General features: G+C 39.2%; 1 protein-coding gene across 1 annotated transcript in view; it reads left to right on the top strand.

Moving 5' to 3' along the window:
* Positions 1 to 6843: 6843 nt before the first annotated feature.
* The window catches only part of cacna2d4a (calcium channel, voltage-dependent, alpha 2/delta subunit 4a), an 89656-nt gene continuing 81553 nt past the window's right edge, over positions 6844 to 14946 (top strand). Inside the window, exons 1-7 of the mRNA XM_042403009.1 lie at positions 6844 to 6920; positions 9665 to 9746; positions 12339 to 12455; positions 12660 to 12719; positions 12917 to 13079; positions 13178 to 13309; positions 13781 to 13841. Coding sequence (XP_042258943.1) covers positions 6844 to 6920; positions 9665 to 9746; positions 12339 to 12455; positions 12660 to 12719; positions 12917 to 13079; positions 13178 to 13309; positions 13781 to 13841 — 692 coding nt within the window. The remainder of the gene's footprint in view (positions 6921 to 9664; positions 9747 to 12338; positions 12456 to 12659; positions 12720 to 12916; positions 13080 to 13177; positions 13310 to 13780; positions 13842 to 14946) is intronic.

The following is a 14946-nucleotide window of genomic DNA, read 5'->3' as shown; positions in this document are numbered from 1 at the left end:
TTGAAAGACCTTGCCCAATTAACTCCAATAGTCTTTATACAACATTAGTTTTTCCAATATTAAATTGCTCCCTGTGTTTGTTGCACTTGACTGAGCACACAGCACAGACCATGAAGCCGAGTGCTGACACTTAGGTGTTAAATTGACAGAAGATGGAGCTTTCACATTTGTAACAGAATTAAAGAGGAGAGGGCAGGCGACCTGATAGCCTTAGAAAACATTTTCTACCCAGCTGAGACAACAAACTCAATGCACCATTTAGTAGCTTTTGTCGATCAAATCACATGATCTTCCTCAGCAGATGAAGCAGCGACTAAATGGACCTTGTGGTGAGAGTTTTTTCCTGTTTCCTTTTAAACCTCAGTATGGATGAGAAGTCCTTGAAGTGCTCAAAGATAGGATAGGATAGAAAGTTTCAAAAGTGTCTGTGAGCAAAGCACTGAACCCCTCCGAGCTATGAATCAAACAAAAGAGAACGAAAAAAACAGCAAAGTGGAAGAAAGGAATCTAATTTGTAAGAAGTCTGGGTATAAGTTAGGGAAATGTATTGAATTATTTTGTTATTAATCAGTCTTTGAAATTAAATCTTTGGGACTGACATCACTGCGTCATCACTGAATAGATCCACACAGATCATCTATGTGCTTAAAACTTTCTTCAATCACTACAAAACTGCCTTTACTACAGACATTGTGGCAACACCAATTCAAGAAATATGTGTATCCTTTTTATTTTGATCTACTTTTCCTCACTTATTAATATTCTGATGAAAACTACAGAATGTCTTCAACAAATATTCCACTAAGAAAGATGCTGGAGCACAGAAGCTCATTCTTGACCCTTTGGGAACAGTTATGTAATAAAATAATAGAAATAATCACATTTTTATTTGTTGTTTTTACTTGTTTTTTTTCTACTTAAGCCAATTGTTTGCTTCATGTTTTCTTCTCATTGTGGGGAAATGGACAGACAACATGTTTCTTGGTTTTCTGTGCATGACAAACTCGTATTTCAGTAAGCACGTTTTTATTAATTAGTGTTGTTGTCATCAGTGCTGTTAATGGCTCCCTAATAACAGCTGGGAACACTGGTAGGAAACAGTGTGAAGTGATCGGAGGCCAGTCAGTCTACTGCCCCCTTTTTTGTTGTAGTGGGGGGGCGATTTGGCTGCCTCTCCCTCCGTCCCTTCCTTCCTTCCTGCTTCCTGTCCGAGGCCAACGTCATGGTGTCATACATCGTAATTAACATTACAGTAGCACATGCTGTTATACAAAGAAGACAGACAAAAATGTATATTTGAGAATGCCATAGCAACTTCATACTGTTATTATTACAATTATCATATAGTTAAGACCTCAAAATCTTCTTGTATTTTTAGGAATCACACACACACAAAAACACACACATTGTTTCCTCAGAGACTCAGAGGTTCCAGACCATTGGTTTAGCTGATGGAGCTAAAAGTAAGGGCTGACTATTAGCGCTGGCTTAGACTAATCAATGACTTGTGGTTGATGTGTGTGTGTGTGTGTGTGTGTGTGTGTGTGTGTGTGTGTGTGTGTGTGTCCATGGCCAGAGAGGCGGGGTCTTCAGTTTGTACAGTGAGTTGGAATCACTTTTGCTGCCGCTGTAATCTCAGATGGAGGATGTCGTGAGGTTGTCTGCAGTATCTTGTTTCTCTTTGGAAGTCCAAGAGTTGAGTACTAACATTTTTGTAATTGTTTTTTTGGTTTTGGTTTCATTTATTTTTTATTATCTTTTAATCTTTGTCCATACATAAGAGTTATCCTGAGTTCAAACCTGCATTTTAAGAAACATTCTTCTTATCGTTTTTTTTTTCAGTTTCCTGTACTCAGACCTCGGAGCTGCCAAACTAAAACTTGGGGAGTTTGAGCCATAATTTGGCTCTGCAGATGCACAGGTGAGTGACACTGCTCAGAGGGTTTTCTGGCACTTTATGCTACAGTGGTGCTACGTGATGTTTGAATATCATAGTTAAATATATTAACATTTTCTTTGTTTATGTGATAAAAAATGGAATACACATGTAAAAATGACAAAATACTGGAGACTTTAACATGAATTAATTGGAAAAATACATAAATTAGAGGTAAAATATACATTAGTATAGGAAAAGAAAAGGCTGGAATGCTATAAAACCAAAGGTGTGACCGGACTGGATAAATGAGGCTAAATTACAGGCAAAAAGAAGAGAAAAAAAACCTCCAACCTCACTTTGGTTCTGATTTTAGTGCAGGTTGCAAATGTAGACAGAACTTAAATATTGTTTTGTTAAACCTTGTGTTTTTGAAGTGGTGATTTATTGGTTTTACTCTTCATCAATTCAAATAGAAGTGAAACTACATGGCAGTTCAGTGTGATTATCAGACTACCACTGCTGTACTAAGACATTCAGTTACTGGACTATGAAGAATTTGTTACAATTATTCACTGTACTTAAGGATTTTTACCAAGCAGCAACCAGATCTGGCTAAAGATGCCATTGTAAATAATTGTTCTGCTGGACATCTATTTTGGGAATAAACCATTTGAAATTCACTCCTTCATTTTCACTCCCCACTTGATGCAATCCCAGCATGCACCAGGCAAGGAGGAAGGACAAGGAGGCACAATGTGCAATTTTCAAATTTTTAAGAATTTAGTGTTTATTTATATGCCTCTTACTTGGATTTGTGGAGTGGTGGTTGCTGGGCTTTAAAAATTCTTCTTCTTACTTTATTTTTAAGTGAAATTCCACTTTTCTTGATAGAAAAATCAAGAGTTCATCCATGTTGGGGGGAGGACTAAGAGTTCATCCCCTTCATCAGTGATCTGGGTCAGTGGGGGAGGAGGAGTCCTGCAGCTGTTACACACTGCTGGTGTGTGTGCATGGATATACATGTACACGTGTGTGTGTGTGTGTGTGTGTGTGTGTGTGTGTGTGTGTGCGCGTATGTGTGTATATGTCACAGTTAGTCTCTTAACTGTTTATGTTATTAATCCGAGCTCTTTCTGCGTTTTCTGCAGCATTACTGCTTTGTGTGCCAGATTCTTTCACTGTATTTTCATTTCCATAAGTGAGCAGATGTTTTTCTATGTGCGTGTGTGTGCACATGCTTACTGGTATGTGTGTGCAAAGACATATCTGGGAATGTTAGCTATTTACTGGTTGTGTGTGTCTGATATGTGTATTAGTGCATGTGCATGGCTGTGTTTGTGCAGATCTGTCTGTGTGTGTCCTTGATATTTAGTTAATGGTGCTCCCAGCAGGAGACAACCCCACCTGAGCTTTAGATGTCATTTCAACATCATGTCTCTGTCGTAGCTCTTGTATGGTTCAAAATGTCCTTTGGCCTGTGTATTGAGACAGATTAGAGACTGATGTAAACATCAGCAAGACTAAATGTCTAAAGCCATACTTTTAGCTATAATTCTAATTGTGTGTACAGTTTATAATTCAAAGGTCACTAGTGAGGGAAAAAATTGGCCTGTAATGTAAAATGTAAAATTTTGCTCAGCTGGCCAACCTTTCTACAATGCCAGATTGGCTAAAAATATGCATCAGAAAAGTCCACAGTATTTTTTCAGTCTGCAGGATGAAGCCAGTGAGATTGAATGTACCTGAAAAATTTGGTTTGCAGCAGTTAGAGGTGCAGTGAAGTGATGCAGATGGCCATCTGAATAGTGGAAAAAGTCATACGGCCAGATGATTCATCCTTCACAACAAGCATAATTTCTAATTAATTTCTAATTTCATTTTTTCCAGGTCTATACAAGTGTTGTGTAGGCAGATCCACGGAGATCAACAGAACATTTAAACCTCTCTTTAGGTAAAATTAATTATCAGATCAATTCATGGTCACAATTGTCTTCAGACATGTAACTGACGCAACTTCAGTTTTCTTAAATAAGAAAAGAACTAGATGCAGTAAATTTTATATGTAATATAAGTCGAATTTACTGAGTTTTTAGGCAAGACAACTTTATATATATCTATAGCTAATTTCATACCCAGGGCAATTCAAAGTGCTTAACAGAAAATAAAATATTAGAATATTATAGCAAGAACAATAGAAATTATTAAATAAAAACACCAATGTGAGGATAATGAAATAACCATTAAAGCATATCAAATTAAAATAAATAAAACATTTAAGACTGAATATTAACAGTTTGTAAACACACATGTAAAAGCATGATAGAAATTAAAACTATGTAAACACATAAAACACATGTCTAGTAACAAAGGCACTTAAAGTGACTGTGCTAATGTCTAAGTTAGTGTTCAGTCAGTGTTGCAGTACCGTGTGTGTGTGTGTGTGTGTGTGTGTGTGTGTGTGTGTGTGTGTGTGTGTGTGTGTGTGTGTGTGTGTGTGCGGCAAGGCAATGACAGTCCACTAGATGTCTCAATCTGTTTAAATTAGAAACTTGTATCAGTCAAACCTCCACAATTCACAGGATTCCCTGCCACTACAAGTTGTTTTTAGATGTATCCTATACAACCAGGCTATTCTTGTTCCTTTTCTTTTCTCTTTCTCTCTTCACTCTCTTCTTCCTCCCATCCTCGATTACCCATTTTTCTCCCATCTTCTTTTTGCTCCTTTTTCTCTCCTCCTCATTTCTGTCTTTCACCTCACTCCTCTTTCATGACAGACACTGAATTCATACGACAGCCACCTTTTCCTCTATCCATAGAGAAAGATAAAGCAAAATAAAAGAAATAGAAAGAAGAAGAGAGAAAAAGTAGGTGAGGAAAAGCCTGATGAGGATGATGAAGAGGTGAAAGACGGAGAGAAACACAAGTAGGAAGAAAAAAAAGCAAGACTAGAAAGACAGTAGGTCAAAGAGCATTAGAGAAAAGATAAAGGCAAGAGAAAGAGATAGTGTTGGTGTTTATGTGTGTGTGTGTTAGAGAGAGAGAGAGCCAGAGGGATGGAGAGAGAAAAGGAGGGATGGAGGGAGGAGGGGTTTAATCCTGCCTGGATTATGGTATAAACTGGTCCTACAGAGCAGGAAGAGATCCGCTGGAGAGAGAGGAAGTCCCTCTATCTCTCCATCCATCCATCACTCCATCCGTCTTACTCTCCGTCCGGCAGCGCATTCATCTCCTAGCGCTGCGTGATTTTGGTTTTTGGATCCATGAGGTCAGCAGAATGGACGGCAGAAAAACCTAATTGCAGCAGGAATCCTTTTGGGAATATATGTATGTGTGTGTGTCCAGTCTGGGAATACCACGCTGCCTGAGGAGGGAACTCTTGTGAAGTGCTCCAGGACGTCCCAAGTCTTTGCAATCATCGCTCTCCTTTTTTTTTTTTTTCCCCAGCATCCCGTAGATCCAAGAGCGGGAGCATGGGGGGCGAGAAGTGGATGATAGGAGGAGTAGAAATAGGATTAAGAGGCGTGAAGAGGGAGGTGTAGGAATATGGCGAGATTCTGTTGTGACTCCTGGTGTGCAGAAGTGACCTTTGACACCGGAGACAAGAGCTTTCTAGACTCTTTTGTACACCGTTGTATCCAGTTCAGCTGACATCAAATCATCAGTCAGACACTTTTTATCCATTTTATTTGTTATCAGTCATATTTGAACTTACTCTCCAGACCCACATGCCTCAAAGGAATAGTTTGACAACATGACTTAGAGAATAATCTCCGGTGACACCTGAAATGACTTGAGGAAGTATTTTAATCTTCCTGCAACCTACTTTTTGGCTCCAGCTTGTGTTTCTTTGAAATTAGCAACCTGTTTTTCTGGACAGCACATGGGATAGTTTCAATCTTTTGGTCACACAGGAAAACAACAAAAGTCTTTCCACTTAAAGATTGTGGGTTCTCGGAATAATTCCTAGAAGCCACCTAGAGACCTAAATCTGTGGCTGCTTTTAGGATGATATCCTCTCTCTGTCGCTGGATGTCCCTCACCTGAGCAAGTCTCGGACTGTTACAGATTGTCTACATAACACTATGGATAATTTTATATTGTAGACTGCTCAGTCTTAAAGTGTCTGGACAGTCTCAGGATTTGAAGTACACATGAATGTATTTCAGAAGGCTGTGGATTGGACGTTTACAGTTCCGTAACGCTTACTTTACCAGGCAAGTCGACAAAAAGTGTTGCCTTTTAGGGCTGAGCATGATCTGTATTTTCCCAGACAGAAACGTGTGTGTTAGAGTTCCCTCTTGTCTGACAAATGTAATTCCAAAATTAGAGAGATGATGTCCATCTGGCCCAAAAAGCTGTCCAAAAGTAGATTAAATTTGGTATTTCTTAAGGAGAAGAATTAGTTGAATTTGTAGTTTTACCACATGCACAGACATGGTTTTCTTATCTAAAAAAATGTAGAATTCTGAAGATGAACTATTTAAAGGATCTTGATTGGTAATGTTGTGCTTCGACAAATCTGAATCCCGTCAGTATCTATAATGTGTAGTAAGTGTTTCATTATGAACATGTAATGTCAATCTGCAACACATTTTCATTTACAGTCATCATCACTAACCTAATTCCTATCCAGAGCAAACATGCTTACAAAAACAAAATGGACAAAACTAGCATACAGCATTGCACACTGAACAAAAAGGTCAGGGTTTTTACCCAGTGACATGACAGTCACAGCTACTTCATTACACCTGTAACACTTCCCTCTTCTGTTTGCACTGTGACCTGAGCATGTGTAATCTCACTTTGCGCTGTCCTAATTTCATCCTTTTCTCTCGGGGGGCCAGCGTGCAACAATCGCTGGACTGATGCAGATTGCAGCAGCTGCAGGGATGAACCGCTGGAGCTGGGGAAACACTGGGAATGCCAGAAAGCCGGAAAGAAGTGGGCCGCACCAAGGGAGGCTGATGATGCTGCTGTGGATTATCCTCTCCAGCTCGCTGTGCCTGATGGTCGAAGGCCAGATGAAGATCCCACCAGAAACGTGAGTACAGTTTCACTAGAAAACCCCTGAAGCACCCCCAGGGTCTGAACCACCAGGAGGAACCATGTCAGCCAGTTATAAACACTGGAAGAAAATACACATTTTTTTGCATTTGGTTGCACAAAACTAACAAAAGGCACAAATGCAGATCATGTAGGCTTTCTGAGAGACAAATTTGCATATGAGCATTTCACAAGCTACATACATTTTTAACCCATTAAACTTCATTCAAATTTGCAAATATTTGATAGCTTATAGATGTGCACAACCTTCATTCAAAGGATCATAACTGGACTTGATTTGTCCAACCTTTTCACAAATTTTATCAAGGTGTAAAAAACAGTAATAGGTGAAATAAATGTAAATCTGCAAAGACCCTGCATTCATCTGATAGGATACTATTGTTTTATGCACCTGTGTGTCCTCACACACAATGGGCTGCCATTCAATGGCAAATACAGGCTTTGTACTCTATTAAAAAACATTACATCAACAGTTGTATCAGGTAATTTCTGTGTGGACACCCTGGCAGGTGTACATGCAGCGTTACCCTTCTTAAAGCCACACGTTGGATGGATGAGTCAATATTGTCCTTCGTATTTTGGCTGATTACTCAACACAGATACATATGGGCCATCTGGGCACCTGTGGGGTATAGCAACAGTAACCTGCCAAACTATGCTACAGCCTTTCTTTGTGCCTGAGGTCTCATCAGTGTGTCGGCTAAATAAGATGACATTGATGTATAAATATTCCTCTTAGTGTGACAATACAGGCTTGTTGTTGCATTTTAAAAAGACCTCCAGCGCTGAATGCTAGTAATCTTGACTCATGTGGCTTGTAATTCTGTCTCAGAAATGAATCACTTATGATTTATTTCTTACAAAGAATGTTTTTTACACAAGGGACATAAAATGACTCATAAGGCCAAATGTTTTTTAGGCACACACCAGATTTACTTTGTAAAATAAGTGGTCAGTTTTTCCTAAGCTTGACTTTTCTTCGGGGAAATGAAATGCTGTGTTTGTTTGTTCTCCAGAAACCAGACGAAGCTCTTTTCCCTGAACAGTTTTCAAACCTCCTGCTGACCAAAAAACACTAACAGATCAATGCAGTGCTGTCAGTCCACAATAAGCTATTAACACTGTGTGTGTGTGAGAGAGTGTGTGTGTTAGTGGAAGTGGTAGAGAGGGACAACGAAACTCAGAGACAAATACACAGAATTTTGCTAGAACACTTGCACTTGAGTATACGTTTTGTGTGAGTCTCGTCTTTATACATCATGGGGAGTTTGTGCTGTCACCAGGCAGGCTGGTGTGACTGACGGAGATTAAAGCTCCAGGGAAGCAGAGTTCAGCAGGCCGACACAGGTCACTGAGCCCAAAGTGCTTCACTCTGGCTGGGGAAGATTTGGCAGCAGGGCCCCACAGGCTGTGGAGGTTAGCCGGGCCATGACTGGAACATTTCAGGCCAAGCAGGTCACATCTTTAGCCTCTGAGGGAACGTTGCTCTGCTGCCATGAGGAACTCATTCAATTTTTTTAAACAACAGCCCATAAAAGAAACAACACCAGCCCATACCCAAAAAAAGGCAGTTATTCCTTCTCGGAACAAAGAAAACAAAATCATACTTTCTGGGTCAGTGAAAACACTTAAGTTTTCTTTGTTTCACTGTGAGCAGCTGCTGCATTTTGTCCTCGTATTCTAACCTGCTTTGGCTTGTCTATAGTGCTTTAGCCTAAAGCGACATTTGTGCATTTCAACATTAAGCATTATATTACACTACATGGAGTGCACATACAGATACTGGTTGCAATTTCATATAACCTGCAAAAAGGCAATACATTTAAATAAAGTATATTTTTCCTGTCAAAAAAAGCAGAAGAATCTGCTGATTGGATGACACATTTCAAGTCAACAGTCAAAAGAGTCTTTAAAAACAGAGCAAAAAGCTATTTAAACTGATGCCAAGAAGAATACAGAACTCTCTGTTTCTTAGCACTTCCACATTATGAATGATTACGTTTTAGAATGAACACACATTCTTATTTTGGAATGAACATATCAACAAGTCAACAAACTATCAGCCAGCTTCGAGTACCGAGGCTGGCAGGATAGCCGTGACAACCCTGCCTGCTAACTAGCAGCGAGCTGGCTGACTCCCCATAGGTTGAGCCATCTGTCACATCCTGTCTACTCTCTAACCTTCATTGCCTTACCATGACTGCATTCACATGGAGGATTTGTAGAACTACTGTATGTTATTGAGTACTGAATAACCTTGTGACCTGGCGGACTGGCAGCTTTTACTGTTTTCTTCACAGTAATCTGTAATCTGTTATCGGTGAATGCAGGGTAACCTTTTAACATGATTGGCTTCATGCTATCATGGTCACTTCAATGCTCTGTCTTATTAGCCCTTATTTTTTAAGCAAGATGATTTGGACAGAGGATGATTGTTATCAGTTACTTTGCTTTGTTACCTCTGGTAGTGAAATAAGTTCAAGTATTATTTGTTCCACAATCTTTCAGCAAAAAAAAAAATATTCTAAAGGGAGAAAATTATGGGTTTTACAGTTTATTACAATGTAACTATTTTCTGAAGGAGCACACACTATATCAGAAACTGTGGCAACTTATCTAAAATTTATGTATAAACACTTTACAAAAGGTATTAGAAAGTCAGTGCACTGTTTTTGTGCATTTTGCGCTGTCAATCACCAATCGTGTTTCCTCTGTGTCCAGTGTGCAGCAGTGGGCTGTATCCTTTGGCAAAGAGATAGCTGTCCTGTCGGCTAGATACTCTGGAGCTAGACTACTACAGAAGGTAAGAGAGAGAGAGATGTACACATTAACCAATACAGACACCTACACACACACATATGCATCTGCCAAAACTGCAGCTACACAAACAGATACATATAGTATACACACAAAATTAAAATGTTTTCCAAGGCATTTGCTCTATTTAAAGTGTTTTGAGGTGAATTAAGATGCGTCATATTGTGTTTCAAGTAATTTTCTGTGTCAGACAGACAAACCAGTAACATTGAAGTGGAGGGGATGATGGTAATGGTGGAGATATATACCCCTTGATTGATCATCACTCACATATATGGCCATACCAGAGTATGTACATGTATAGAGGGGGTTGCTTGTTCTCAAACTACATTTCCCAGTATCAGTATATTATCACCTATGTAAAGTTGCACTGTACACTAGTTGGACCTCACAATAATGGCTGATCATGATTTTCACTGCCAAAATTTGTCAATTTACAAGGTGGCTGGAAGCAAAGACAACACAAAGAAACAAGCTTACATACAGAGAAGCAAACATGCTTTACTGTAAGAGAGACAGTTGGATATATATAACACATGACATCATCATATCAGACCGAGACAGGAAAGGTCTGTATTCATCTGTTCTCCCCCTCCCCTGTACTCCCATCAGCCAATGGGAACATGACTGACTGGCATACATTTGCTGTACAACATCTGCACATGGCCCAGAGATCATTTTGATGACACACTTAATTCAAAAACGCACACACACACGTACACACACATGTACACAAACATAATAAAATGCCAACATACTGAAGCCCGTTGAACTGTGTTCATGTCAATTGAATTGAGGAATAGATCTCTTCATTTTTGTGTGATTTGCCAAATCAAGAAGAGGTTATGCTTATTTGTGTGTGGTTGTGTGTGTGTCTTTCAGTAATTAGGATGTGCAGTCCTCCTCTGCATGCCACCCTGTAGAATCCCTAGCAGGCCTGTTCACCATCTGCCACACACACATACAAACACACACAAACAAACTGTGTCTTCACAGAGACATGCACCTACACCCTCTACAGCACACTGTATAGTATGTGGATCTTTATTTTTGTTTTACCACACTTTTTTTTTTATTATTTTACAGCACAAAATGTCACCTAAACCAGCCACACAAACAACTAACCTCCAAAACAAACAGAGCACATATGCAGATTGTTGTTTGTGTCTGTATAATAGATCAGATTAGGTGGTAGAAACATTTTTTCAGAGTGAGAAAACCACAGCAGCTGCAAAATACTGGCTGCTTGGTTGGTGATGAGCCCCAGAAACAGTAGCAGTATTAGCAGTGTTCAGATGTTATGTAGACATATTTCTCCTAGTTGCAGACTTTATTTTTGAACCGGTGGTGTGTAAAAACCATTGAGCGCATTAGTTGAATCTTGGCAACAAGGAGCCATTAATCACCCTCCGCTGTCTAATCGATGGCTTCCTCGTTATCTGTGGAACATTTAGTGAGTCTGTCTTCTTGCCTGAGTAAACTGAATAGAACATTGAGTGCTGGAGTTAATGTTTGAGGATTATAAAAATTGTTTGGACTTTATTTTTGTTGCAATGTGGTTTTATAATCATTTGCTTTAGGCTTTGAGAAAACTCTCCATCATCCCTATTCTCATATGTCTTTCATATGTCTAATTTAGTCTGGCCTTTTCTCCCTTGTGAAGAAAGAGCTTTATATGGGAAAGTGAAAAGAGAAACAAATGTCTTAGTTTGCTCCAGACTGGATTTCAATATGGCGGTTTTGCTCTAACTAACTAATAATTCACTGCGTTAAGGAAGAGTTATTATATTACTGAAAGTAACAGAAAACAAGTTCATCACCAAGAGAAACATTTACTGGAAATCTGTCATCTGTCACAATTAATGCTTTTATCATCTGTGCAGGAAATTAACTTGAACAACCCACTATCAGCAAGAGCAATATTTTCAATTCAGTCAGACACACAGAGGGATTGAGTAATCACTATGTCCAACCGAATAATTTAAAAACTCATTGGGTTTTTCAATTCTCTTGAAACTTACTCAGAAGTTAGTCAGTTCGCTTTAGATACAAACATTCACACAGGAATTTATGAAAAATCATTTATACATTTTCAATAAAAAATGCACTGCATTATGTACATAAATATACTGCATATGAAACCATATATGCATGATGAGAAAAGTTTGATTTTTTTTTGATGGAGAAAGCAAAGACAAGAAGAAAACAAAATAAAGTGAGGTTCCAGTATAACTCATTAAAATGGATTTGTATCTATTTAAAAGTTTGATTATTTTATTCCCTTTCTTTATCAAAGTCCATCATTTAGACATTGACCTTGGTAGTTCCCATAATAGCTCTTTACAGCCACTGATATTACTGTATAAACACCAATAATTTAATATGACAGATCAGACTATTATAAGTCCACAAAAGCCACATTTATGAAAACATCATAAAAACGGATTGATCATAAGCCTGCAGGTTTTTTAAAATCTGCAAACAGTAGCTCTTATGACACTTGCTCTAAACAGCTGCTTATCAGTACCTATCTAAAAAAAAAAAAAACAGTTACTAATGAACTGCATCTGTTTTGAAGAAATACAAGGACATTGAGGGTGTGGTGAAGATGGAGGAGGTGGACGGAGAGGAGCTGGTGAAAAATTTTGCTGAGGAGATGGAGGAGATGCTCGGGAGGAAGATGAAATCTGTCAAGGTAATAAAACATTCTGTAACGCTTTATGGCAACCAATTTGACATGCAAACATGACCTTGTTTAAACCCTGATTAAAACTGAATCATTACTGATTTCATCGCATCATTGGGTTTAGATTGTATAATATTGAACTTGATCATCTTTCCTACATGGGCAATTAAAAATAGGCAGAGCACATCCATGACCAGTTCTCTTTTATCTCAGAGGTTAGCAGAAGCAGCAGAGGATGCAGATCTTTATCACGACTACAATGAAACACTGGAGGTAAGTGAAAACATGCCTCAGTACAAGAACGTCCATCTCTATGACTATTATTCATACAGCAAATCTGCAAAGTTAACTTGACCGACATAACAGAAAAACATAGCCGCATACTGTAAAATCCACATTTTTAAACATATCTTCAGTATTTCATCATCATATAATCTATAAAGTCATCATCCGGTGCTGTTTATATCTAGTTTGACTACTATAACTCACTGCTGATCAACATGGTGGATGAGGATGGGAATCCATTGCCGCTGGGAGGAGAATTCCCTCTGGAGGAAAACGAACACTTCAATAATATGCCGGTCAACACACAACTGAGTAACATACAAGTCCCGACTAATGTCTACAACAAAGGTACAGAGGCATGAACACACAGAAATACACATAAAGCTTGCATTCACTTGCACATACTGTATAATTTAGAATTGTATTATTTCCCTCCCTCTCTGTAGATACAGATATTCTGAACGGAGCCTATATGTCTGAAGCTCTGAATGACGTGTTCATCGATAACTTCCAGAAAGATCCGACTCTAACGTGGCAGTACTTTGGCAGCGCTACAGGCTTCTTCAGGCTATACCCAGGTACAAACACATACTCACAGAAAGCCTCCTACATTTCCCAAGATGTCCGTATCTTCAGTTGTACTTTTTCCTGTGTCGGCACAGTGTTGAGACACCATGGACAGAACGGTGAAAACAGGCATAAACATTTAGCTACACCAGCCAAACAGGGTACTTACGCAGCAACTGATGATGCAGAAAACTGTCTGTCAAATGTGATGACTCAGTTTCAGCTAGAGTATAGTTGCTGGTGTGTATGTGCGTGTGTGAAAGAGGAGTAATTAGCAGAGGATTTGTGACACAGCTTGTTTTACTCATTTGCTACCTCATCCATCATGGCCCTCATTTCACAGTCTGTCACCATCCATCCATGCAACCATTTGTTCATCCGTCTATCCAGCCAGCCAAGCAGCAGTTTGCCATCTGACCCTCAGCTGGCTCTCTCTCCCTCTCTCTCTCTCTCTTTCTCTGTCTCTCTCTCTCTCTCTCCAGGGATCCAGTGGACTCCAGATGAGAATGGTGTTGTCACATTTGATTGTAGAAACAGGAACTGGTAAGACCGTATTCCTTCTGTGCCTACTCATGCCTTACGAAGGGTTCTAGCTCTGTTCATATTTTGTAAGTGGAAAATTGTGCTTCTTGGCGTTATGAGGATATATTTTAGGGGAAATAAATTCAATATGTCTAACATATAATAAATATTCTGCACTGACGGGTGACAGAAGAGCCATTACAACTCAGGTCAACCTCAAGCTCCAACATTCAAACATGACTATTTTAAATCCTGACACTGGGTCATCATTTAACGTCTGTGGCTGATCATCACTGGTAGTTTTTGTGGTGTGCTGGGCACATTTGTAACAGTGGTGTATTATATCAGTTGTCATTTTGCCAATTTGAATCAGTGTTAGAGTCATTCAGTGAGAGAGAGCTCTGTGATTGTCTGTTCAACCAAGTGAATCAGTGATTCCCCCCCCCAGTTTCTTGTTATTTTTCATGCTAGAGTGCACCTTAATAAAAGAGGCGATGGGGTATGATGCAAAGCATTTGAGCAGTGGGGTCAGCTCACTGTGTCATGACCCTTATGTATTTATCGGTAGATTTGAATTATGTCCTGTTAAAGTATGTTAAAATGTGTTACCTTTGCCTAAATCTTATTCCTAGCAATCAGTGTCTAAAACACACTCATGTCCAGGTGCTGAATCCAAAAAAGTTTAGTTAGTCTGTGTCTCTCGCAACACTGTAAAATGCTCCCTTACGATTTTGAGCCCAGGCTGCCTCTTTGTTGGGTACAGAGGTGTTGAAAAATCTTATTCCTACCATCTTGGACCAGTAGGCCAAAAGTAGCAGGTAGAGAGATGGAACCAAGGGTTTGAAAGGGGGACACAACTGGCCAAAAACATCCAGCTGTTGTTGCCCAGTTGGAAATTTGGATTAACGGGTAGGTATGTGTGGTGTATTTTCATTAAATGTCATTGGTGTGCTTAAAGACAATATTAAGCTATGCAGATTGATTTTATAAGTTTACAAGCAATAAGGGCTAGTGTGATACAATTTGTATTGGTGTAGTTGTAATCTCATGAACCATATTTAATCACAATGTACGTATAGTGGCACGGTAGAAGAATCATAATCATACACTGGAGAAATTTGAGTGT

The sequence above is a fragment of the Thunnus maccoyii genome, chromosome 23 (assembly GCF_910596095.1).
Source record: "Thunnus maccoyii chromosome 23, fThuMac1.1, whole genome shotgun sequence".
Classification (NCBI taxonomy): domain Eukaryota; kingdom Metazoa; phylum Chordata; class Actinopteri; order Scombriformes; family Scombridae; genus Thunnus; species Thunnus maccoyii.
This window is presented reverse-complemented; position numbering and strand designations above follow the sequence as displayed.